The 23,842-nt window shown below is 46.3% G+C and overlaps 1 protein-coding gene across 1 annotated transcript in view; it reads right to left on the reverse strand.

Annotated features, from left to right (window-relative positions):
* Window positions 1-1,680: 1,680 nt before the first annotated feature.
* CCDC33 (coiled-coil domain containing 33) overlaps window positions 1,681-23,842 on the reverse strand; it is a gene marked incomplete at both ends in the record, with an annotated part of 97,087 nt that continues 74,925 nt past the window's right edge. The window contains 8 exons of the mRNA XM_080654407.1: window positions 1,681-1,788; window positions 2,621-2,734; window positions 3,102-3,188; window positions 3,989-4,155; window positions 5,093-5,183; window positions 5,296-5,424; window positions 5,985-6,073; window positions 6,351-6,516. Coding sequence (XP_080510533.1) covers window positions 1,681-1,788; window positions 2,621-2,734; window positions 3,102-3,188; window positions 3,989-4,155; window positions 5,093-5,183; window positions 5,296-5,424; window positions 5,985-6,073; window positions 6,351-6,516 — 951 coding nt within the window. The remainder of the gene's footprint in view (window positions 1,789-2,620; window positions 2,735-3,101; window positions 3,189-3,988; window positions 4,156-5,092; window positions 5,184-5,295; window positions 5,425-5,984; window positions 6,074-6,350; window positions 6,517-23,842) is intronic.

Consider the following 23,842-nt stretch of genomic DNA (forward strand, 5'->3'; position numbering starts at 1 on the left):
CTGCTGAGAGAACAGGGCATCCGGGGCAGGCACACCTATCAGAGGCAAGGCTCGTGCAGTGCTCTGCTTGGCTGAACTTTGGGTAGGAGTTCCATGTGGGTCATGAAGACTTCCTGCCAAGGTCCAGCCAGAGTCTTGGGCATGACCAGGGCTGAGGCCTGTGGGTGAGGGGCTGGTATGAGGTGGCTGACCCTAGGGGTGGAAGGCCAGTATGCTTCCTCTGCCCCACCTGACCCTTCTCTGGGCTTCCCTAGGGCTGCTCTAGGGGGACATGCCCACTTTTCTAAGCTCTGGGCTGTAGGCAGGGAGACTGCAGCAGAATCTTTGGTCCATTATTTGAACTGATCCCAATTTTAGCCCCCCTTACCCCTTCTGAGTTCCATAACTTCTGATCTGAACCAGGTGCCTGATACTTCCTGGCCCTTGACTACCCAAGTCTAAGTCTGGCCGGTAGACAGGGGAGCTAGTTCTGTTTGGGACAGCAGCCTAGTTAGCTTGAAGCCTTTTACCAGGATCTGTAGGTTCTGAGTCCACTGTTGGAGTCTTTCTGCTTTTCCCCATCACAATACTCTTTCTTGTCTCTCTCCTTCCTTTCTCTTCTCCTGGCTTGAGTCATCTTTGACTCAGAAATGTTAGAGCTGGAAAGGGTCTTACCATCAGAGAGGTCAAGCTCTGCATGGGATAGATAGGGAAACTGAAGCCTAGAGAGGTTGCTTGAGTCACCCAAGGTCACATTGCATGCTTTTAGCTAGAACCCAGGGCTCCTTTCTGTGGAGTACTCCTTCCTTTAGTCCAGTGGTTCTCAACCTTCCTAATGCCGCGACCCTTTAATACAGTTCCTCATGTTGTGGTGACCCCCAACCATAAAATTATTTTCGTTGCTACTTCATAACTGTAATTTTGCTACTGTTATGAATCGTAATGTAAATATCTGTGTTTTCCGACCCACAGGTTGAGAACCGCTGCTGTAGAGCCTAAGACCATCGGAAAACACAGATATTTACATTACGACTTATTAACAGTAGCAAAATTATAGTTATGAAGTAGCAACGAAAATAATTTTATGGTTGGGGGTCACCACAACATGAGGAACTGTATTAAAGGGTCGTGGCATTAGAAAGGTTGAGAACCACTGCTTTAGTCCCATCTGCTTTCCTGTCCCGGGCTACATTGATGGGGCATTTCACACTATTATAACTGGTTGCCATAGGCAGACTTCAAGTGTCTCCCTTCCCAAGAAACAGGTAAACTAGACTTCAAGGAATTTTAGTTATGGTAGATGTTTGGGGGCAGGTGGAAATCCCACCCTCCCTCACATCACCTAACAGAGTTGGTCTCTGGTGGTCTCACTTCTTCCAGAAGCCTGGAAGGAGCTTGTTTCCTTGGCTCCACTGTTGGAGCCTTTCTGCTTTGGAAGGACTTTTCTCCCCACCCTCCTGGGTCCACAATGGCCTTCAGCTCTCCAAAGATGGGAGGCAGGAGGCTATTTCACAGCAGCAGAGGGCCCAGGCCCAGAATGAAGTCTGGGAGAAGGAATCTGGGCACCTCCAGCCTGCCCTGATCCAGGAAAGAGGCAAATGCTCACTGACTTACAGCATTTAATAAAGTCATTTTGAGGATGTGGTAAAAAACCCCAGCACACAGTGAGGGAGCTGCTCCAGTTCTCAGGTCTGTTGGGACTCAGGTCTGCTGGGAGTTTGAGGGCTTGATGAACTTCGTCTCTGAGCTGGGCATCAAGGGGTCCCCTTTTGAGGGTTGCCTATAGTCCTTGGCATGGGTTGAAGAGTTCTGCATTGTGCAAAGCAAGATGAAGTGAGTTTGCCCTTGCCTCAGGATCAGGGGGCCCATTCAAATGCAGCTTGCCTGGCAAGCCATGTCTTAGAGGGCCATGACTTCCCAAAGATTTTCAAACTCATTTAACCATAGAGGTTGTATCCAATTTCTCCGGGGCCCAGCAGGTGAATTTGCACAGGAATCCCTATGTTCCTTGTCACTTGCCCCATCTTCTTCAGACATGGCCAAGAGCCTGGAATTGAGCTGAGTACTAATGGCTCAAGAGCAGGAGCAATCAGGGGTTTTGCTCTGGGGGCTGGGTGGCCCAGGCTGAGCTTGAGGCACAGTTGTCAGCAGATCTATTTGTTTTTAAGAAACCGCAATGTTTCTGGCAACATGCTCCTATCCCTGGCAGGTCTGTAGCATTGCAGTTGCTCAAGAAGGGTGTGCTCACAGGACAATCTTAGGCACTATGGCATTGGGTGGTGGCCATGTGTACTTTGCTCATGAGCAAATCAGCCCTAAAGTACAGCTAGTCCCAGAGCACTCCTGGAGTGCTCGTGTAGACACTTCATCCACAGCTCTCTCCCTTTTGGTTCTCACCATCACCATGGGGGAGGGGTAGTTCTGACAAAGTTTTCTATTCCCCTTAGACAGGTGAGGAACTGAGACAAGGCCAGGGCTTCTTCTGTTGGTAATAGAGTAGAAGCTGAGCCTAGGTCCTCTGAATTCCAGCTAAGGAGCTGGCTCCCCTGGACAGTTTTTTTTCAAGGCCCAGTGACTCCGGGTAGAAGTTGCCAGCTCTACCGCCCGAACCCCAGGGAGCTTTTCCAGAGGGATCACTCACTGGCAGGTCTGTGAAGATGGAGTTTGAAGGGTGACCCAAGCCGTTCTCTTGCTCCTGCAGCTGTGTGGCCAAGTCCTGCTTCTCTCGTCCCCAGCGTCGAGCTGAGTCCTCTAACTGCCACCATGGAAAGGACAGATGGGGAACCTCTAGGTAGCAGGGCCCATCCCTGAGATCTGAGACAACCAGAGCTTGAGCCTATTCTCTGGGCAGAAAGTGAAACCCTGGGCAATGGGAGCTTGCTGCTTCCCCAAGAGACCTTGGGTGGCAGGGCTGGGTAGAGAGGGTCAAGTCAGTCTGACTAAGACACGGATGGCTCTTCTTTGAGTTCCAACATCATACTGAACCCTGACTCTGAGTCCACACTGATCCTTGACTCTGGTCATAGATTGAGCCTGACCCTGCTCACATACTGATCCCCAACCCTGGTCATGGGCCAAGTGGTGAGCCTGCCCAGTCTGACCAACTCCTTTGCCTCACCTACCTGGTTTTCCAGGGACAGGATCCGGTTCTGAGCTTGTTCCAGTTTGGCCAGGAGGTTAATCTTGTCTGAAGTGTTGGTAAGAAGATCCTGTGGGCAAAGCAGAAACTCACACATGGCTCCAGCTGAGGCCAAACTCAGCTCTCTGATGTAGAGCCTCAGACAAGGGCTAAAGCCTCTTCTTGAAGTTCAGACCTGATATGGCATGTGCTTTTTTCACAGCTGTTCTTCCCACAGATTTTGGATATATGGTTTTTGCACATCAATTTTATTATTATTTTTAATCCTCACCTGAGGATATTTTTTTTTAATCGATTTTAGAGAGAGGAAGGGAGGAAGAGAGAGAGATTGGTTGCTTCCATTACACACCCCAACTGGAGATCGAACTCACAACCTAGGCATGTGCTCTGACTGGGAATCAGTGCACAGGATGATGTTCCAACCAACTGAGCCCCATTGGCCCATCTGTCTCTCAAAGCCTCTTTGCCAGGTCTCCTGCTCCTAACTCCCCAGGGTCCATCTGGGGTAGGGGAAAAGGACTCTCCAAGGCTGTACCAGTCCCAGGAAGTGCTTCAGACTGGAGTTTCTGAGAGGTCTGTGTGGAGTTCACGAGCAGGCCAGACAGGTGGCAAAAGGAGTCAGAGATCAAGGGCCAGTTAGGGGCTTGCTTTCTCCCAGGATGCTAGGTAAGGGTAAAGGTGAATCTTTCAGACCCATGTGTGTCCCCCCAGGAGAAAGAGCAAGGCCTGAGGGCTGGCACTCCAGTAGACACCAGGCACATTAGAGACACTGGGAAGCCTAGCTCCTGGTCTTAGTCTTTGACTTGGATGGCACTGGGTGATGGCTGGGCACAGGCAGACCCAGGCCAAGCCTGTGCTGGTGGCTCTTACCGGCAGGGCTTGCTGCTGCAGAATGATGGGGGCCGACTGGTGGTGGCTCTTATCCAGCTCTGCCCGCAGCCTCGAGTTTTCTGCCAGCAGCACTGAGTAAAGGTCAACAGGCAGGTTCTCTCCTGTAGGATCCTGGGGAAGTCCTGAGGCTGAGAGCATGGGGAAGACTGAAATGGCCACAGATGTTCAAGAGGTGGGCTTTCCTGTCTCCACGTCCCTGGCCTGATCTGCTCCAGCATTTTGCTCCATTCTGCCCCTCTGCTCCCAAGCCTTCAATGGCTCCCCACTACCAGTGGGATCAGGTCCACACTCCTCAGACCATTATTCTCAACTCTTTAGAATCTGTTCCCATTGTTCTCCCTAACCACTCCCCTGCCATTTGTCCTAGGTCTATTGTAGCTCTTCATCCTTCTATCTTTCCTCCCTTCTCTGCTCTTGCTATGGTCATTTCCTTGGTCCTGAAGTTGCCTTCTTGTTTCTCATCCTACTCCTGGGTGACCTCAGGGCCTGAAAGGGGAGCCCTACTTTCATTGTTTTCTAAAGGCCTTCAGAAGCGCACCCCCTACTTCCAGTCCCATGCAGTAAAGGCTGAATGCTGGCTGGGCACACAGGGGTTTCTGGTGAGGCGGCCCAGATAGGCGCAGGGAAATCTGCTTAGGCTTGCCTGGGGGGGTGTGACCTGATTCTCTCTTGCTCACCAGAGCTACCTTTAAATGGCATTTCTAGGTGGCTTTGTTTAATATCAATGGAAAAAACAAATCATTGATTTAACCAAAGCATTTTGTTTGTTTTGTATAGAAGCAGATTCTGCAAATAGGGGAGATGAGGACATAATGTGAAAAATCCTGGAGTTAAGAAATTGGAAACTTTCCAGATAGCCCCTCTCTGCTACTCTGGTCTGCAGGGTTCTCCCCTACCTCTTTCTAGCCTGGCTCATACACTATGTTCCTATGTATTCTGTGGGTTTCCTGGGAGAAGAGAGTGCAAGGGCCTATGAATAGGGGAGTACCACCATCTGCCACAATTGGGAGGAGCTCCTGGAACTGGGAAGCTCTGGGAAGGGAGGAACTCCAGGGCCTGGATGACTCTGGGGGAGCAGCTCACCCCTGCTGGGCTTTCCCTGCAGCCTGTTGGGGAGGGGCTTGCTCCTCTCCTGAAGCTTGTTCTTCAGCACCCCCTCCATCTTCTCAATCACCTGGGAAGCAAAGTGCAGAGGCTGGGCTGGGCTGGGCAGGGCTGGGCTGGGCTGGAGGCTCCACACATTCCCTCCGTGGCTGGTCCCTGGCAGCCTGCCCCCCTGCACCTGCCTTTTCCTGGTGCCGCACGGTCTCCTCCAGCGCCTTCATCTTCTGCAGCTTGTCCTGGTGCCACTTCAGCAGCGCAGCCTGTGGCTGCTGAGTCTGGTACAGAAGCAGCTCTTTCTCTCGATCATTCTTCTGATGGTGGGGGACAGGAGCAAGAGGGAAGAAGGAGTGCCTGGGTGGTACCCTTGGCCTAGAGGGCTCACCCCAGCCCCTCTTCTGAGTTCTCCACTGTGCTAGCTCCCCTCCCTCTAGGCCAGTGGTTCTCAACCTTTCTAATGCCGCGACCCTTTAATACAGTTCCTCGTGTTGTGGTGACCCCCAACCATAAAATTATTTTCGTTGCTACTTCTCATAACTGTAATTTTGCTACTGTTATGAATCGTAATGTAAATATCTGTTTTCCGATGGTCTTAGGTTCTACAGCAGCGGTTCTCAACCTGTGAGTCGTTACCCACAGGTTGAGAACCGCTGGCAGGGTCGCCTTAAGACCATCGGAAAACACAGATATTTACATTACGATTCATAACAGTAGCAAAATTACAGTTATGAAGTAGCAACGAAAATAATTTTATGGTTGGGGGTCACCACAACACGAGGAACTGTATCCACTGGCCTAGGCCCTTCTCCCTTCTGCTCCCAGACACTTCTCCACAGATTCCCACCCTCGCTCCCCATACTCTGCCCCAGCTCACTCGAATCAGCTCATTCTGCAGATGCTGCATCTTGTTCCTCAGTTTCTTCATGTCCAGCTCACTCAGCAGCAGTTTCTGCTTCATGGACACTGGTGCTGGGGGCATGGGGAGAGAAGGCTCAGGCAGGAAGCATCTTCCAGCTCAAATCAGCACAGTTTGATGGTGAGGGCAGGTGTCTCTCAGGCCTGAAGCTTGAGACAGGACTGGATTCCCTGTTTCCCACTATGGAGAGGGCCCAGCTGGCTCCTATCAGCCTGTGTCCAGTAACATGAACCCTTGGGAAAGGTTCCCACCGCCCTGTCCCACAATTCAGAGCCAAGGCTCAGGCGGGCACCCGGACTCCCTTGGTGGCCTTTATGCCCTCACTCAGCTTCTGGGTCTTGTCCGCATCGTCCTGCTCCTCCTCCATTTCCTCTGGGGTCAGGTGGCTCCTCAGCATGCGGTTCTCTGCCTCCAGGACCCTGGCCTGTTTCCGCAGTGACAGGATGTCCTCAGCCATCGTCTGTATGGCCTGTCGGTAGCTGTTTATCTCCTGTGGATCCCAGTGCTCAGAGTTGAGTCTCCGGCCCACATCTGTACCCACACTTAGGAGTCGGTGGGTCAACTCCAAGGCCGATGGACAGCATGCCCTCAACTCTTAGCAATTCCTCTGAGGGGTGGTTATAATTTGGTCTGCACCAAGTGAGAAGTCGCACTTGGGTTCTCTCCCAGGGTCATGCCTCTTCCTGTGATGCCAGCTGGGGGGACCCAGGGCTCAGACACGAGGTGAGGAAGATTGTGAGTGATGGAGACTCGACAGGACCTGGAGCCAGGTTTCCAGGGCTACTTCTCTGGCTTCTCCCTGCTCCTTCTCTTCTTTTCTATTTCCTCTCCTTCCTCATGTCACTGAGAACCCAGGGAGAAGCTCTCAGAAACTCCACTGACTGCCACTTGGGAACTGACTGCAGACACCAGCACCCCAGCCAGCTTAGGGGTCAGGAAAGTAGGCCTGGGAGATCCAGCTCCAAGATCTGGGGCCAGGATGCCAGGCTCTGTTGTTAGGTTAAGAATAACAAAAATCTTAATATCTGGCTTTCATTGAGCTTCACTATGTTCCAGGTTAGGAGGAGGGCTTCCCTCAGTTGTCCTCACAACAAGCCTGTGAGGGTCGGCACTGTTATCATCCTCATTTTATTGGCAAGGAAACCAAGGCCAGATGGGCAACTAACTTGGTCAGTTACAAAACTGAGTGGCAGAGCCAAGGTCTGAAACCTGCACTTCAGCTCACAGACTCCAGTGGCACTTGAGTCTGTGTTCTAAGTGCTGTGCAATCCTACCACGAGGCTCCGATGTGGAAACATCACAGTATGTTGAGAAGTGATGCAACAGGCTACTAAAAAGAATTATCAGTGTGATCTCAATCTGGGGAAATTATTTATGTCTGACCTTATGTGTGCATAGGAGAATTACTAAGCTATATTTACATGCATTTATTTCATAATTAGAAAGTCCCTCTTGTTACTTAGAAAAAGTTTTATAAAGGAAGTTTCTTAAATCTAAACAGCACAAGATATAACAGGGTCCCAAAACATGAAGCCAGAAAGGTCCATAGAAGCGGAGGAGGTGGGTGCTTGGCTGGGGGAGGAGTGGGTGAAGTCAGCAGGAATTTGTTAAGCCCTGGTTGCTTGGCCTCCCAGTGACTTGCACGTGAAGGTAGGGCTCCTAAAACGGCTAGGGTCCTAAGTCTCCCAGAAGCAGAGTTCTGTACCCAGTTTCCACCTAGGCCTCATGCTGACTGGGGACGAGGCCTGGCTCCCAGCCACTGCCAACCACCAGCTGCAGGCTGGGCCACTGGCTTCTTGGTGAGGGGCTCCTGGACAGCAGGGGTTCATCAGACACCACTTGTCACCTGCTACTGTCTAGTCTTTTGGCTGGATTCCCTCTAACCAGTGCCAGGGCCAGGCCCATTTCTCCAGCACCTGCTGCAGTTGAGTTCCAGGTCTCGGCTCCTCCAGATCAGCCCACATGGTGCCCTCAGACAGCCCGTTAATTAGGAGCCAGCCCAGAGCCCACACAGGGCTTTGTGTTTGGGCCCTGGTCACAGCCCAGCTTGGCCAATGACTCACTGAGTGAACTGAGACAGGCCCCTTCCTTATGAGCCTCAGATTCCTCAGACGAGATAAACACAGGTGCTGTAGGGCTCAGAGTCAGAGTGTGTGGGGCGGCTGGCACAGGGCCTTGCCAGGGCAGGTAGGACCTGGAGGTATCCATTCCCATCCAACCCTATTTCTGTTCAGTGGCCGCTTTATCAGCAGGTCAGACCCCTTCCTCTTTTTCCTGGCTGCCTTACTCATCACTTTGGAGAATTGCTTGAACACTGGATACTATTAATGTTGAATACATGCAAACCTATGATCTAGCAATTGTATTCCTGAGTATATACCCAATAAACATGCAAGTGTGAATGTATCTAGAAGCAGAGGTAAGAACATTGCTACCAGCCTTATTTGTAATAATCCTCAACTGGACACGACACAAGTGCCCCTCACAGTAGAATGGTGAGATAGTTATACAGTGGAATACCACACAGCAATAAAAATGAGCCAACGTCAGCTACATGCAACCACATGGAGAAATCTCTCAAATATAGCACACAAAAGAAGTCAAACACAAAATACCTACTCTATGATTCCATGTAGATTTGGTTCAAAAATAGACAAACTCAAGCTATAAAGTTAGAAGTCAGGGTATGAGATCCATTTGGGGAGGTGATTGGGAGGCACCAGGGAGCTTTGAGGGTGCTGGCAATGCTGTGCCTCTTGACCTTCATTGAGCATTTACTATGCACTTTGTAATAATTCAACACAGCAAATACACCTATGTTTTGTGCATTTGTCTGAATGTGTGCTGTACTTCACATAAACAAATTAAAAACATTTAACGAATTAAAAAATAAATGAAATCCTGGCTCAAGTTTGGTTGAGTATATGAAGCCTCCACACAGCAGCCCTCCTCTGGGGACCCTCTCAACTCTCCGCAACAATGGGCTCTTCTCAGCTCTGAGCTGTGAATGCTTCTGTGGGTCCTGCTCCTAGGCCCTCACTGCAGCCTCTGTACCCTGAGAGGCCTCCTCCCAGTTTGATTCTGGAGGCTGGGCGGATTCAGTGATGCCTCCTGGCAGGCCCTTCTGAAAATGAGCAGGTGTGCACACTGATAGTTGTTGAGGGCTGGCACGATGCCTCAGAACATCCTGAGACTCACACTGGTTCAGTGACATAAGGTCACACTGCCGCAAATGTGGAGCTAGCACTGGAACTGACTCTACTCCAACACCTGTGCTCTTTGCATCTACTTGATTGAGGAAGGCTGGGGCCTCACCCAGAGGGAAGAAGAATGACTGACTGAATCTGTCTACAGAAATTAAGGGACACTGATGGGGGAGGTGGCCAGTGTAGGTACCAATGTCCATCTGATGTCCTGAGGCCCCATTCTGCCTTGTCCCTGAGGCCAAGATTGCCTTGGGGCAAAGGTGGAAGAAGGAGTTCCCCTGTCTGCTCTTCAAGGAGCCAAATGTGCGCAGGCCTCTGTGTCAGAAGAGGTGGGTGTAGCTCATCTCACTGTCCCCACCTGCACCTGGCCCAGCACAATGTGAAAACAGCAGATTTGAATAAGCCAGCCTGATCCCATTGCTGCCTCACCAGCTTCTTCTTCAGGTGAGGCCTGCCCAAAGTAGGGGAGGGGGCAGAGGGGCCCTAGGCAAGGAAGAACCCTGCTGGATGCTGCAGTCCAGGCACCTTAGTCTATGTGTGTGCTGGTGTAGGGCTGAGATTTCTAAGGCTGTGGTTCAGAGTGAGCTCCTGAGGTTTGGATCAGATGCAAAGCCTGGCATATAAAAACTCTTACAAGCTTCCCCTCATGCACACTGACCAGCCCTTCCCCTCCCACACTCTTATTTCTCCCTTTATACCTCCACTCCTGCATTCCTACAACCTAACTTGTCCTTTTATATTCCATCCAGAAAAATTTTTTAAAAATGTATCTTTTTATTGATTTCAGATGGATAGGGAGAGGGAGAGAGAGACAGAAACATCACTGATGAAAGAATCATTGATTGGCTGTCTCCTACATGCCCCACACTGGTGACTGAGCTGCAACTCAGGCATGTGCCCTGATTGGGAATCAAACTGTGACCTCCTGATTCATAGGTCGACGCTCCACCACTGAGCCATGCCAGCTGGGCCAGAAATTTTTAATCACATGAGGACCAATAGTGTGTGAGTGTGTGTGTGCATGGAGGGAGTCCCAGGGGAAGGGGTTGCCAGGCCCTCTGTCTACTCCGTGAATCTGATCACCCCCTTCCCATTCAGGGCTTTTTCTAGGATCCCCTTGTTCTTCATCCCAGCAGTCCCAGGGTGAGCAAAGCTCTTTTCTGAACACCGCCCCCCCACCCCTGACCTTGACAGATGAAGAAAGCTGAGACCGAGATAAAGTGGGTGTCCTCTCCTCAGCCAGATGGGCTCTGCTGGAGGAAGAATCATGGCTTCTTCAGGACTCCACTCCTTGGAGAGTAGCTCTATAGACCTCCCCAGGCCCCTGTGCCACCCCAGCCTGGCTGCTCTCTGAGCATGAGGTCCTCCCAGGAAGATGGAGAGGGACCTGGTCCTCACTTATCCTCCTCAGTCTCTACCCTGGCCAGTATTCTCTGTCCATGGGACCCAGAGAGGTAGCCTGGCAGGCCTGTCCTCCTTCCCCAGTTTTGCCCACCCTCATAGCAGAGTGGAAACCTTGGGCAGCACAGCTGAACTGAGAAGCTGCAGCCTGACCTATCCAAGCAGCCTGGCTGGGCTTCCCACTCAGGGCCACATTCTGCGTCACAGTTCAGCCTTGAGAACACACAGGACACCATGTCTCAGATTTCTTGTAATGGTCTTGCCCCTCTGCCTGCTTCCTCCTTCCCCCAGTTCCCAGCCTGCTTGGGCTGGCACATCCTCTAGAGCACTGAATCTACTTATGCCTGACCCTGAGTGCCCACTGCATCCCCTCACTCCCTGATAACCCACAAGGACCCATCTCTCAATAGTGAGCCCAAGATCATGAAGACAAGTTAGGAAGCCTAGACTAGAAGCAGATCAGTGAACACCCGATCACACTTGCAGACCACCACTGTGTGCCAGGTCTATGCCACACTGGGGCCATGAAGCACAAAAGAGCCCATACAGTCTCTGCCTGTAGTGGTCTCCTCTCTACACTGAGAAGATGGCATGTACATGTAACAGAGGAGAGTTCAGAGAAGGCTCTTAACTCATCCTGGTGTCCAGGAAGGCTTCCTGGAGGAGGTGATAATCTGAGCTGACTCTTTGAAGATGAGTAGGTGTTACCTGGGGTAGGGAGAAGGCCCTCTGGGCAGAGAAGACACTGTGGCAAAGGCAGAGAGGTGAGATAATGTGTGATGAGGAACAAAGCAGGCAAATTTCTGGAGAGCAGGATGCAGGGAAGAGGGGTAGGAGTATGGCTGGAGAGGTGTCAGGGAAGACAGAAGAGGGCTTTGAAGGTCAGTCTCAGGAGCTTGGACTGACTATTGAAGGGTCTAAGCTGGGGGCAAGGGGTGCATGTGACTCCTCTCTGGTTGTTTAACACAAAGAATAAATGGGGGGAATGGAGGCCAAGAGCAGCGGGCAAGGTGACACATCATGGGACTTGCTCAGGTAAAGGCAGTGGGCATGAAGACGAGGGCAGGAGCTACAGGAGGGAGAAGAGCAAGGAGAAGGAGGAGAAAGGGGGGAGGAGGAGGAGAAGAATCTTGGGTCTTGTGAGGGCGGACGTACATGTAGGAAGTGATGGGGAGAAGGTGCTGGCTTGGGGAGGGGAGGGGCATGTTGAGTGTGAGGTGCTTGTGTGGCATCCAGGTGAAGATGGCCACAGGCAGTTGATGGCGGTCAAGCCTGAAGAGAATCTCGGGCTGGAGATCTGAGATGGAGGGGTGGGAGGGCAGCCCTCAGCGGTGTGAGTGAAGCCTTGGAATGGAGGAGATTTTCCATAGTTAGGGGAAGTGTAGAGTAGCGTGGAGGATGGGCTTAAGAACAAAGGGAGGTTGGTTGTGGGAGAGGAGTCTTCAAGATCAGGGCAATTGTCAGAGACATGAGAGATAAAGGGCTAAATCAGGCTGGAAAACAGAGCTTCAAAATGAAGGGACAATGGCCTTCCATGTTGGGGAATGGCACATTGTGTAATATAGAACTCTCAACCTCAGAGATAACCTTAAAACCTGGATACAAAATAAAACTACACACTTAAAAATATTAAAGAGCTGGCAAGATAGTGAGGAATTATTGGACAGAGATGAGGGACAGATGGGAACCCACACAGTGGAATACTACACAGTAATAAAAAGGAGGAACCACAGCACCAAATAACCACACAGATGAGGCGAGCAAAAGAACCATACACAAAATAATGCACATGGCATGATGTCCTTTAAAGTTAACAACAGGGACTATTAGGCCATAGTGATTAGGGAAGTACACTTAGGTGATGACAGTATAAAGAAGCAAAGCAATACAGTAAGCTGGCACAGTGATCTTGTCTAGGAAAGGAGGGGTGTGAGGGGCTTCCAGGCACTGGTGATGTTTCATTTCTTGACCTAGGTAGTGTTTTCATGGACATCTTATAATAATAAAAGCTGATATGGCCCTGGCCAGTTTGGCTCAGTGGATAGAGCACCGTCCTGTGGAATGAAGGGTCCCAGGTTCGATTCTGGCCAAGGGCACATGCCCGGGTTGCGGGCTCGATTCCCAGTGGGGGGTGTGCAAGAGACAGCCGATCAATGATTCTCTCTCATCATTGATGTTTCTATCTCTCTCTACCTCTTCCTTCCTCTCTGAAATCAATAAAGAAATATATTTTTTTAAAAAATAAGTAAAAGCTAATATGCTAAATGTCCAGTCGTCCAGTCGTCCATTCAACCAATCAAAGTGTAATATGCTAATGATATGCTAAGGCTGCTCAACTGCTCGCTATGACATGCACTGACCACCAGGGGGCAGACAGTTGACCAGTCTACTAGTCGCTATGACCACCAGGGGGTAGATGCTCCGACCGGTAGGTTAGCTTGCTGCTGAGGTCCAGCCAATTGGGACTGAGCGAGAAGGGCTGGACAAGCCCTGGAGCCCTCCCACAGTCCCTCCCTGGCTGGCCAACCTCCCACGTCCCTCCCTGGCCCTGATTGTGCACCAGTGGGGTACCTTGGCCTGGCCTGCACCTTCTCACAATCCAGAACCCCTCAGGGGATGTTGGAGAGCTGGTTTTGGCCTGATCTCGCAGGCCAGGCTAAGGGACTCCACTGGTGCATGAATTCGTGCACCAGACCTCTAGTTTGTTTTATAATAACTTGGTTGTGTTTTATTTTTATATTCAATGCAATTTTTCCATGTGGGTTACGTTTTATAATTTAAAAGGTTTTTAAAAAATATGTTTTTATTATTTAATTTTTTTGTTAATCCTCACCCGAGGGTATTTTTCCATTGATTTTTAGAAAGTGGAAGGGAGGAGGAGAGACAGAGAGAGAAACATCGATGTGAAACAGACACGTTAATTGGTTGCCTCCCGCATGCACCCTGACCAGGGCCGGGGATTAAGCTGCAATGGATACATGCCCTTGTGTGGAATTGAACCCTGGACCCTTCAGTCCATAGGCTGATGCTCTATCTACTGAGCAAAAGTGGCTAGGGCTGTTTTTATTGATTTCAGAGAGAGGATGAGAGAGGGAGAGATAGATAGAAACATTAATGATGAGAGAGAATCATTGATCAGATGCCTCCTGCATGCACTATTGGTGATTGAGCCCGAAACCCAGGTATGTGCCCTGACTGGGAATTGAACTGTGACCTCCTTATGCTCAACTATTGAGCCACACTAGTCTGGCAAAAAATGTTTTTTGTTTGTTTGGTTTTAAAAAATATATATTTTTATTGATTTTAGAGAGGAAGGGAGAGGGAGAGAGAGAGAGAGAGAGAGAAAGAGAGAGAGAGAGAGAGAGAGAGAGAGAGAGAGAGAGAGAGAGAAACATTAATGATGAGAATCATTGATCGGCTGCCTCCTGCACATCCCCTACTGGGGAATGAGCCTGGCGCCCTTGGCTGGAATCAAACCTGGGACCCTTCAGTCTGCATGCCGATGCTCTATCCACTGAGCCAAACCAGCCAGGGTGGGCAAAAAAGGTTTTTGAAAAAAGGAGAGAAGGATTTACTTCCAGCCAAGATGGCAAAGTAGGTAAATGTTTTGCTTGCATCCTCCTATGACTACACCAAAATTAGAGAACAACTACTCTTGAGAACCACCTCATGCCAGCTAAATAAAACTTCTATAACTAAGGATATAATGAAGAAGCCACTGGAGACTGATAGGAGGGGAGAAGATGTGGAATAAGAAGGTTTCACACCCATGGTGTGGTAATTAAGAATCAGGAGGTATATCTTGGGTGCAGAGGTCCCCCCTGAGGAAAGACGGGTCCCAGGCCCACACCGGCCTCCCCTGCCTGAAGCACCAGTGCCAGAAAGGGGAATCCTCACAACACCTGGCTGTGAAAACCAGCAGGGATAGCAGCTAAGTGAGATGGAAGGCTATTGGAGTTCCAGGTGTTCCTCTTGAGGGCCTTGTTCATGGACTCTCTGGCTCACAAACTCATTCATTTGAAGTTTGCAGGAAAACAACTCGAAAAATGCTAGGGACCTATGGGGAGGAACTGAATTGACTAGCTTCAGGGTGAGGGATGGAGGGGCAGGGGTCAGGGGAGCTGTCTCCAGGGATGGAAGTGCTAGCAGTTGCCATTGCTCCTTTGTTGAACTCTTCCCCCACTCAGCCTGCAGGTGTAGGCAGGCACCAAATATGAGCTATTACTAGTAACTTAGCACTGTTCACCCTGCCCTAGTGGTTTCCTGAGACCTTGTCCCACTCAACTCTTGTGCTCAGTCCAAGTCACTTCCGGAGGCTTTTCCACACAATTGACCTGTCTTAGCATGTGCTGCAGACTTTTCTAAAATCTCTCAAAGATCCCCAAATCTCCAAACAAGCAATGGTTGGCTTCAGCATGCCCTGTACTTCTTGCTAAATGGCCCCAAACCCAGAAAAAGCAGCAACAGGGCTCAACTTGCATTGTAACTCCTATCAGGTGGTCCCAAGCTACACTGAGTGCTGACTTGGAACAAAACCCAGCACAAGTGATGGCTGGCCTCAGTTTACATTGTGGTGCCCACCAAAAGGTCCACGCACAGCACTAGTGTCAGCCAGCCAAAGTTTTCAGCATAGCATCTCCCAAACATTTTTAAGCCTTGCACAAGTGGCAACTAACTACAGATTACTTTATAGCTTCACCAGGTGGCCCTGAGCAAAGCACAAATGATGGTTGACTTTGGCTTGCACCAGAACCCCTTCCAACAGCCTCCAGAACCAACATTCCTGGTGTCCAGCTTCAGATCACACCAGAGCACCACCCAACCAGCTCCATAAATGACACACACACACACAAAGGGTAGACTTTGCAGGCATCAGAAGCCCTCTAAAGAGACTCCTGCTCTATAAAATGAACCCCACAAAATAGCATCTCTGCTGTAGTCTTAGCCAGTCCTCCCAGCCAATCAGCCTGAGGATCAATACCACTGACTTATGTGCCAAAAGAAATCAAGGTCTGACTACAACTGGAAGGCATACACAACCCACACAAGGGACACCCCTGGAACACCTGGCTCAGGTGAACAGGGAGATTGCACTACTGGGTTCCCCAGGACACCTAGTAGATAAGACCATTTTGCCAAGACTTGGAGATATAGCAGCTCTACTTGATACATAGAAACAAGCACAGGGAGGCAGTCAAAGTGAGGAGACAAAGAAACATGTCCCAAATGAAAGAACAAGATAAAACTCCAGAAAAAAATTAAACAAAATGGAGAAAAGCAATCTATCAGCTACAGAGTTCAAAACACTGGTTATAAGGATTCTCAGTGAACTTAGAGGAAAAAAACACACCAGATGAACTCAGTGAGAACTTACACAAAGAGATAGAAACCATAAAAAAGAACCAGTCATAAATGAAGAATACAATAACTGAAATTAAAAAAACACATTAAGGGAATCAACAGCAGATTATATTAAGCAGAGGATCAAATCAGTGATTTGGAAGACAAGTAGCAGAAAACACCCAATGAGAACAGGCAAAAAAAGAAAGAAGAAAAAAAATGAGGACAGTTAAGAGACCTTTGGGACCACATCAAGTGTAGCAATGCATGTCATAGGGGTACCAGAAGGAAAAGAGAGAGTGAGCAAGGGATTGAAAATCTATTTGAAAAAATAATGATGAAAATATCCCTAACCTGGTGAAGGAAATAGACATATAAGTCCAGGAAGCGCAGAAGGTCCCAAACAAGATGAACCCAAACATGACCATACCAAGACACATAATAATAAAACTGCCAAAGATTAAAGACAAAGAGAATCTTAAAAGTAGCAAGAGAAAGCAGTTAGTTATGTGCAAGGGAGCTCCCATAAGACTGTTAGCTGATTTCTCAGCAGAAACTTTGCTGGCCAGAAGGGATTGGCACGAAATATTCAAAGTGATAAAAAGCAAAGACCTACAACCAAGATTACTCTACCCAGTAAGGCTAGCATTTAGAATCAAAGGAGAGGTAAAGTTTCCTAGACAAGAAAAAACTACAGAAGTTCATTACTACTAAGCAAATATTATAAGAAATGTTAAAAGGACTTCCTTAAGTAGGAAAAAAAGGTAAAAAATATGAATCAGAAAATATAGGAAAGAAAAAATTCTCATTGACAAAGGCAGACATTTTAGTAAAAGCAGTGGATCCACCAACTACAAAGCTAGTACAAAGTTTAAAAAGCAAAAGTAGGATGAGCTCATGTAAGTACAACAACAAATTAAGGAATCTACACAAACACACACACACAAAACAAGTAAGAGATAATGACAAAAACATAAATGTGGAGGGGGTGAGTCAAAATTGCAGTGATTTAAAAATGTGTTCAAATTTAAGTGACCATCAACTTAAAATAGGCTCACATAAACATAGCTTGATGTATGTAAAGCACATGGTAACCATAAACCAAAAATCTACAAGAGATATGGAGGAATAAAGACAAAGGAATCCAAACACAATACTATAGAAAGTCATCAACATACAAGAGGAGAGAGTAAGAGAATGAGAAAGGAATAGAGAAGAACTACAAAACAATCAGAAAACAATGAATCACATGGCAACAACTACAGGCCTATCTATCAATACTTACTTTAAATGTAAATGGACTAAATGTTCCAATCCAAAGACTTGGGGTGGTTGAATTGATTAAGAAAAAAAAAATACCCATACCTATACACTGCTTATAAGAGACTCACTTCCTTTCAAAAGACTGAAAATGGATAGAAAAAGTTATTTCATGAAAATGGCAACAACAACAACAACAAAGCTGGAGTAGCAATACTTATATCAGACAAAATAGACTAAAACAATGGCTGTACCAGGAGGCAAAGAGGGGGGGGGGCTTTGAGGAGGGTGGGGAGGGAGGTGGGATGGGGAGGGGAGAGGGATTCAATAAGGGAATCCAACAAGAGAATATAACTCTCATAAACATCTATGTACCCAACATCGGAGCACCTAAATATATAAAGCAAATATTTATAGACATAAAGGGAGAGATCCACTACATAGTCATAGAAGGGGACTTTACTACCCCCTTGATATCAATGGATAGATCATTCAGACAGAAAATCAATAAGGACACAGTGGCTTTAAAGGACACACTAGATAAGATGGACTTAATAAATATTTTTAGAACATTTCACCCCAAATCAGCAGAATATACATTCTTTTCAAGTGCACATGGAATATTTCCAGGATATACCACATGTTAGATCACAAAACAAATCTCAATACATTTAAGAAGATTGAAATCATATCAAGCATCTTCTCCGATCACAATAGTATGAAACTAGAAATCAATTACAAAAAGAAAACTGAAAAACACACAAACATGGAGGCTAAATAACATGTTATTAGACAATGAATGGGTTACCAGTGAGATCAAGGAAGAAATAAAGATCCTTGAGACAAATGAAAATGAAAACACAATGACCCCCAATCTGTTTGATGAAGATAAAGCAGTTCTTAAAGGGAGCACCAGAGCCCCACTAAAGAGACTCCTGCTCTATGAAATGAGCACCCACAAAACAGCTTGTCTGCTGTAGTCATGGCCAATCCTTCCAGCCAGGCAGCCTGAGGGTCAGTACAGGCTCAAGAAACAAGAAAAATCTCAGTAAACAATCTAATCTTACACCTAAAGGAACAAGGAAAAGAACAAACAGAACCAAAAGTGAGGAGGAGAAGAACGGACATAATAAAGATCAGAGCATAAATAAATAAATAAAATTGAGTCTAGCCCTGGCTGGGTGGCTCAGTTGGTTGGAGTGTTGTCCCATACATTAAAAGGTTATGGGTTTGATTCCTGGTCAGGGCACATGCTTAGGTTGTGGGTTTCATCCCTGGTCGGGGCATGTACAGGAGACAACTGATCAATGTTTCTCTCTCAGATTGATGTTTCTCTCTCTCTCTTTCCCCTTTCCTTTCTCTCTAAAACAAACAAACAAACAAACAAACAAACAAACATATCCTTGGGTGAGGAAATATAATACATATCCTTGGGTGAGGAAAAAAATGAGTCTAAGATATGTTAGAAAAAATATCATTGAAACCAAGATATGGTTCTTTGAAAAGATAAACAAAATTGATAAACCACTAGCTAGACTCATCAAGAAAAAAAGAGAGAGGACCCAAATAAATAAAACCAGAAACAAAAGTGGAGAAGTGGCAACCAACACCACAGAAATACAAAGGATTATAAGGACATACTATGAACTATCATATGCCAACAAATTGGACAACCTTGAAAAAATGGATAAATTTATAGAAACATACAATTTTCCAAGGCTAAATCAGGAAGAAACAAAAATGTGAACAGAGTGATAACTGTTAATAAAATTGAACAGTAATAAAATACTCCCAACAAGCAAAAGCCCTGAGCCAAATGGCTTTACCGGTGAATTTTATCAAACTTTCAAAGAATTAATAATTCTAAAAAAATTGAAGAGGAAAAAAAGGCCCAAAACTCATTTTATGAGGCCAAAATTACCCTAATACCCAAGCCAGACAAAGACACTACAAAACAGAAAATTATAGGCCAGTATCCTTGATGAAAGTAGATGCAAAAAATCCTCAATAAAATTTTAGCAAACAGAATTCAGTGACACATTAAAAAGGTTATTCTCCATGATCAAATGTGAGTTAGTCCCAGGATGCAAGGTTAGTCCAATGTCCACAAATCAGTCAATGTGATACCCCACATAAACAAAACAAAAGTTAAAATTTATAATATTATTAGATGCAGAAAAAGCATTTGAGAAATCCAATATCCATTTATGATAAAAACTCTCAGCACAGTGGGAATAGAGGGAACATACCTCAACATAATAAAGGCCACATATAACAAACCCACAGCTAACATTATACACCACAGTGAAAAGCTGAAAGCCTTTTCTTTAAGATCAGGAACAATGTAAGGATGTTCACTTGTATAACTTTTATTCAACACAGTATTGGAAGTAATAGCCATAGTGATTAGACAAGAAATAGGAGGCAGAAGGCATTCAGATGGAAAAGAAGAAGTAAAACTGGCATTTTTTGCAGATGACATGATATTATATATAGAGAACCCTAAAGATTCCACAAAAAAACATTAGAACTAATAAGTGAATTCAGTAAAGTAGCAGGATACAAAATAAATATTCAGAAATTGGTTGTATTTTTATATAGCAATAATAAACTATTAGAAAGAGAAGTTTAAAAAATCCCATTTACAATTGCATAAAAGAGAATAAAATACTTAGAAATATATTTAGTCAAAGAGATAAAAGATGTGTGCTTGAAAAATTATAAGACATTGAAGAAAGAAATTGAAAAAGATACAAATAAATGGAAGCATATACTGTGTTCAAGGATAAGAAGAGTTAACATCAGTAAAATGTCCATAATACCCAAAGCAATTTAAAGATTCAGTGAAATCCTATCAAAATACCAGTGGCAGTTTTTTCACAGAACTAGAATAAATAATCCTAAAATTTAAATGAAACCACAGCCCTGGCCGGTTTGACTCAGTGGCTGGAGTGCCGGCCTGCGGACCAAAGGGTCCTGGGTTCATTTCCAGTCAAGGGCATGTACCTCGGTTGTAGGCTCTTCCCCAGCCTGGGTCCTGCTTGGGGCATGTGCAGGAGGCAACCAATCGATGTGTTTCTCTCACATCAATATTTCTCTTTATCTTTCCCTCTCTTTTCCATTCTCTCTAAAAATCAATGGAAAAATATCCTCAGGTAAGAATAAAAAATAAAAAAATAAAATAATAAATAAATGGAACCTCAGACCCCAAATAGCCAAAGCAATCTTGAGAAAGAAAGTTGGAGGTATCACACTACCTGATATTCAAATATATACTATAAGGCTATAGAAATCAAAACAGCATGGTACTGTTATAAAAACAAACACACAGGTCAATGGAACAGAATGAGAGCCCAGAAATAAACACATGCCTACATGGTCAATTAATATATGATAAAGGAGGCAATGGGGTAAAGACAGTCTATTCAATAAATGGTGTTAGATAAACTGGACAGATATGTGTAAAAAATTGAAACTTTCTTATACCATATACAAAAAATAAACTCAAAGTGGATCAAATACTTAAATGTAAGACCTGAAACCATAAAACTTACAGAAAAAACATAGCATAGGCAGGAAATTCTTTGACATTGCTCCCTCTTGGATATGTCTCCTTGGACAAGGGAAATAAAAGAAAAATAAGCAAGTGGAACAACATCAAACTAAAAAGTTTTTTCCCCCCATCACCATTTATCCCTCTTTTACCCTCTTCCACCTCTACCCAGCCCCTTTCCCCTTGCAATCACCACACTGTTGTCCATGTCCATGAGGTATTTCTCTTTTTTGCTCAATCCCTTCACCAAACTAAAAGTTTGTGCACAGTAAAGGGAACTATCAACAAAATGAAAAACTGTCTACTGAATAAAAAAGATATGCACCAATGACACATCTGTTATAAAGGGGTTAATATCCAAAATATATAAGAAACTCATACAACCTAACACACCCCCACTAATCCAATTAAAAGGGTAGAGGGCCTGAGGAAACATTTCTTCAAAGAAGACATATAGCCCTAACCGGTTTGGCTCAGTCGATAGAGCGTCGGCCTGTGGACTGAAGGGTCCCAGGTTCGATTCCGGTCAAGGGCATGTACCTGGGTTGCGGGCACATCCCCAGTAGGGGTCGTGCAGGAGGCAGCTGATCGATGTCTCTCTCTCATCGATGTTTCTAACTCTCTATCCCTCTCTCTTCCTCTCTGTAAAAAAAATCAATAAAATATATTAAAAAAAAAAAAGAAGACATATAGATGGCCAATAAACATGAAAAGGTGTTCAACATCACTATCATCAGGGAAATGTAAATTAAAACCACAATGAGCCCTAGCTGATGTGGTTCAGTGGATAGAGTGTCAGCCTGTGGACTGAAGGGTCCCGGGTTCGATTCTGGCCAAGGGCATATGCCCGGGTTGTGGACTCGATCTCCAGTAGGGGGCATGCAGGAGGCAGCCAATCCTTCCTCTCTGAAATCATTAAGAAATATATTAACAAATAAACAAACAAACCACAATGAGATACTACCTCACACCTGTCAGAATGACTATCACCAATAAATCAACAAGCAACAAGTGTTGTGAGGATGTGGAGAAAAGGGAGCCCTCGTGCACTGCTAGTGGGAATGCAGATTATTGCAGCCACTGTGGAGAACAGTATGGAGGTTCTTCAAAAAATTAAAAATAGACTGCCAAGCCCTGGCTGGGTAGCTCAGTTGGTTGGAGCATCGTCACAATGCACTAAGGTTGTGAGTTGGATCCCCGGTCAGGGCACATGCAAAAATCAACCAATGAATGCATAAAATCGGTAGAACAACAAATCAATGTCTCTCTCTCCTTCCCCTACCCCTCAAATCAATCAATAAAAAAATAAAAATAGAACTACCTTATCACCCAGCAATTCCATCTCTGGATATATATCCAAAGAAATCCAAAACACTAATTTAAAAAAATATACGCACCTCCCTATGTTCATTGCAGTATTATTTATAACTAGTAGCCCTGCGCACAAATCCGTGTGCCAGTAGCTCTCTGCCGCCTCCCTGTAGCTCTCTGCTGCCTGCTTGTACTTTGCTGCCCCACCCTCCTGCAGATCCGTGATCTGGTTGTTACGCAGTCAGTACTTATGCCTCATGGCGTAACAGATGATTAGCTTATTCCTCTCTAATTATACAGGGTAGCCAAGACATGGAAGCATAGAAGTGTCCACTGATAGACAAATAGATAAAGAGGATTTGGTACAGATACATAAAAAAAGAATGAAATCTTATCATTTGTGATAACATGGATGTACCTAGAGGATATTATGCTAAGTGAAATAAGTCAGACAAAGAAAATGCCATATGACTTCACTTACATGTGCAGTTTAAAAATAAATGAACAAACAAAACAGAAATAATCTCATAGATACAGAGAATAAATTGATGGTTGCCAGATTTTAGATGGGGGGCGGTGTTTGGGGGCTGGGTGAAAAGGTGAAAGTATTAAGAAGTACAAATTGCCAGTTATAAAAATAGTTATGGGGATGTAAAGTAAAGAATAGGGAATATAGTCAATAATATTGTAATAACTATGTACGGTGTCAGATGGGGACTAGATTTATCAGGGTGATCACTTTGTAAGTTATATAAATGTCTAGTCAATTTGTTGTACACCTGTACAACATAATATAATATTGTATGTCAACTGTAATTGAAAAAATATTTTTTTAAGAAAATAAAAAGAGCCCTGGTGGGTGTGCTAAGTGGTTAGAGTGTTGGTGCATGACCAAAGGGTTGCGGGTTCCATTCCTGGTCAAGGGCACCTACATGGGTTGTGGGTGCAGGAGGCAACCAGTTGATGTGTCTCTCACATCAATGTTTCTCCCTCCCTCCTTCCCTTTCTTCCACTCTCTCTGAAAAGCAATGGGGAAAAATATCCTTAGGTGAGGATGAAGGAAAAGGAGGAGGAGGAGGAGGAGGAGGAGGAGGAGGAGATAAAAAGAAAAAAGGAGAGAACATTTAATAGGCTACAAATCTGTGGAGGAAGCCTCTGGGTGTTGTCTCCAGAAGGTGGCCTCTGGTGACTTTGGCCAGTGCTCTGGATGCCAGGGTGCAGGAGAGAGAGGACTGAGGGGGACAGTGAGACTGTGAAGGGACAGAGATAGCTGGGGACACAGGGTGGATGAAAGGCTGGCGGGGGATGGGCGGTGGGGAGGTGGAGAGAGAGGATTTTCTGGAGAATGAGGAGACTAGCAGGAAGGGGTGTATCGGGAGGGAGGGCTGAAGTGGGAGAGGGGCTTCATTCTCCCAGGGCAGTGGTCAGCAAACTCATTAGTCAACAGAGCCAAATATCAACAGTGCAACCATTGAAATTTCTTTTGAGAGCCGAAAACCGACTTCTGCGCATGGGCCACAAAGTTTCAATCACACTGTACGTGCGCGCCCGCACGTGGTATTTTGTGGAGGAGCCACACTTAAGGGGCCAAAGAGCCGCATGTGGCTTGCGAGCCGCAGTTTGCCGACCACTGTCCTAGGAGGAAGGAAAGAGGCCTGAGCCCCAGGCAGGTGTAGGCAGGTGTCTGGATCAGAAGCAGGGTGGGTGTCAGGGCCCTACAGGGGGTGGAGTGGATGCAGTGGGTG

The sequence above is a fragment of the Plecotus auritus genome, assembly GCF_963455305.1.
Source record: "Plecotus auritus genome assembly, chromosome: 1".
NCBI lineage: Eukaryota > Metazoa > Chordata > Mammalia > Chiroptera > Vespertilionidae > Plecotus > Plecotus auritus.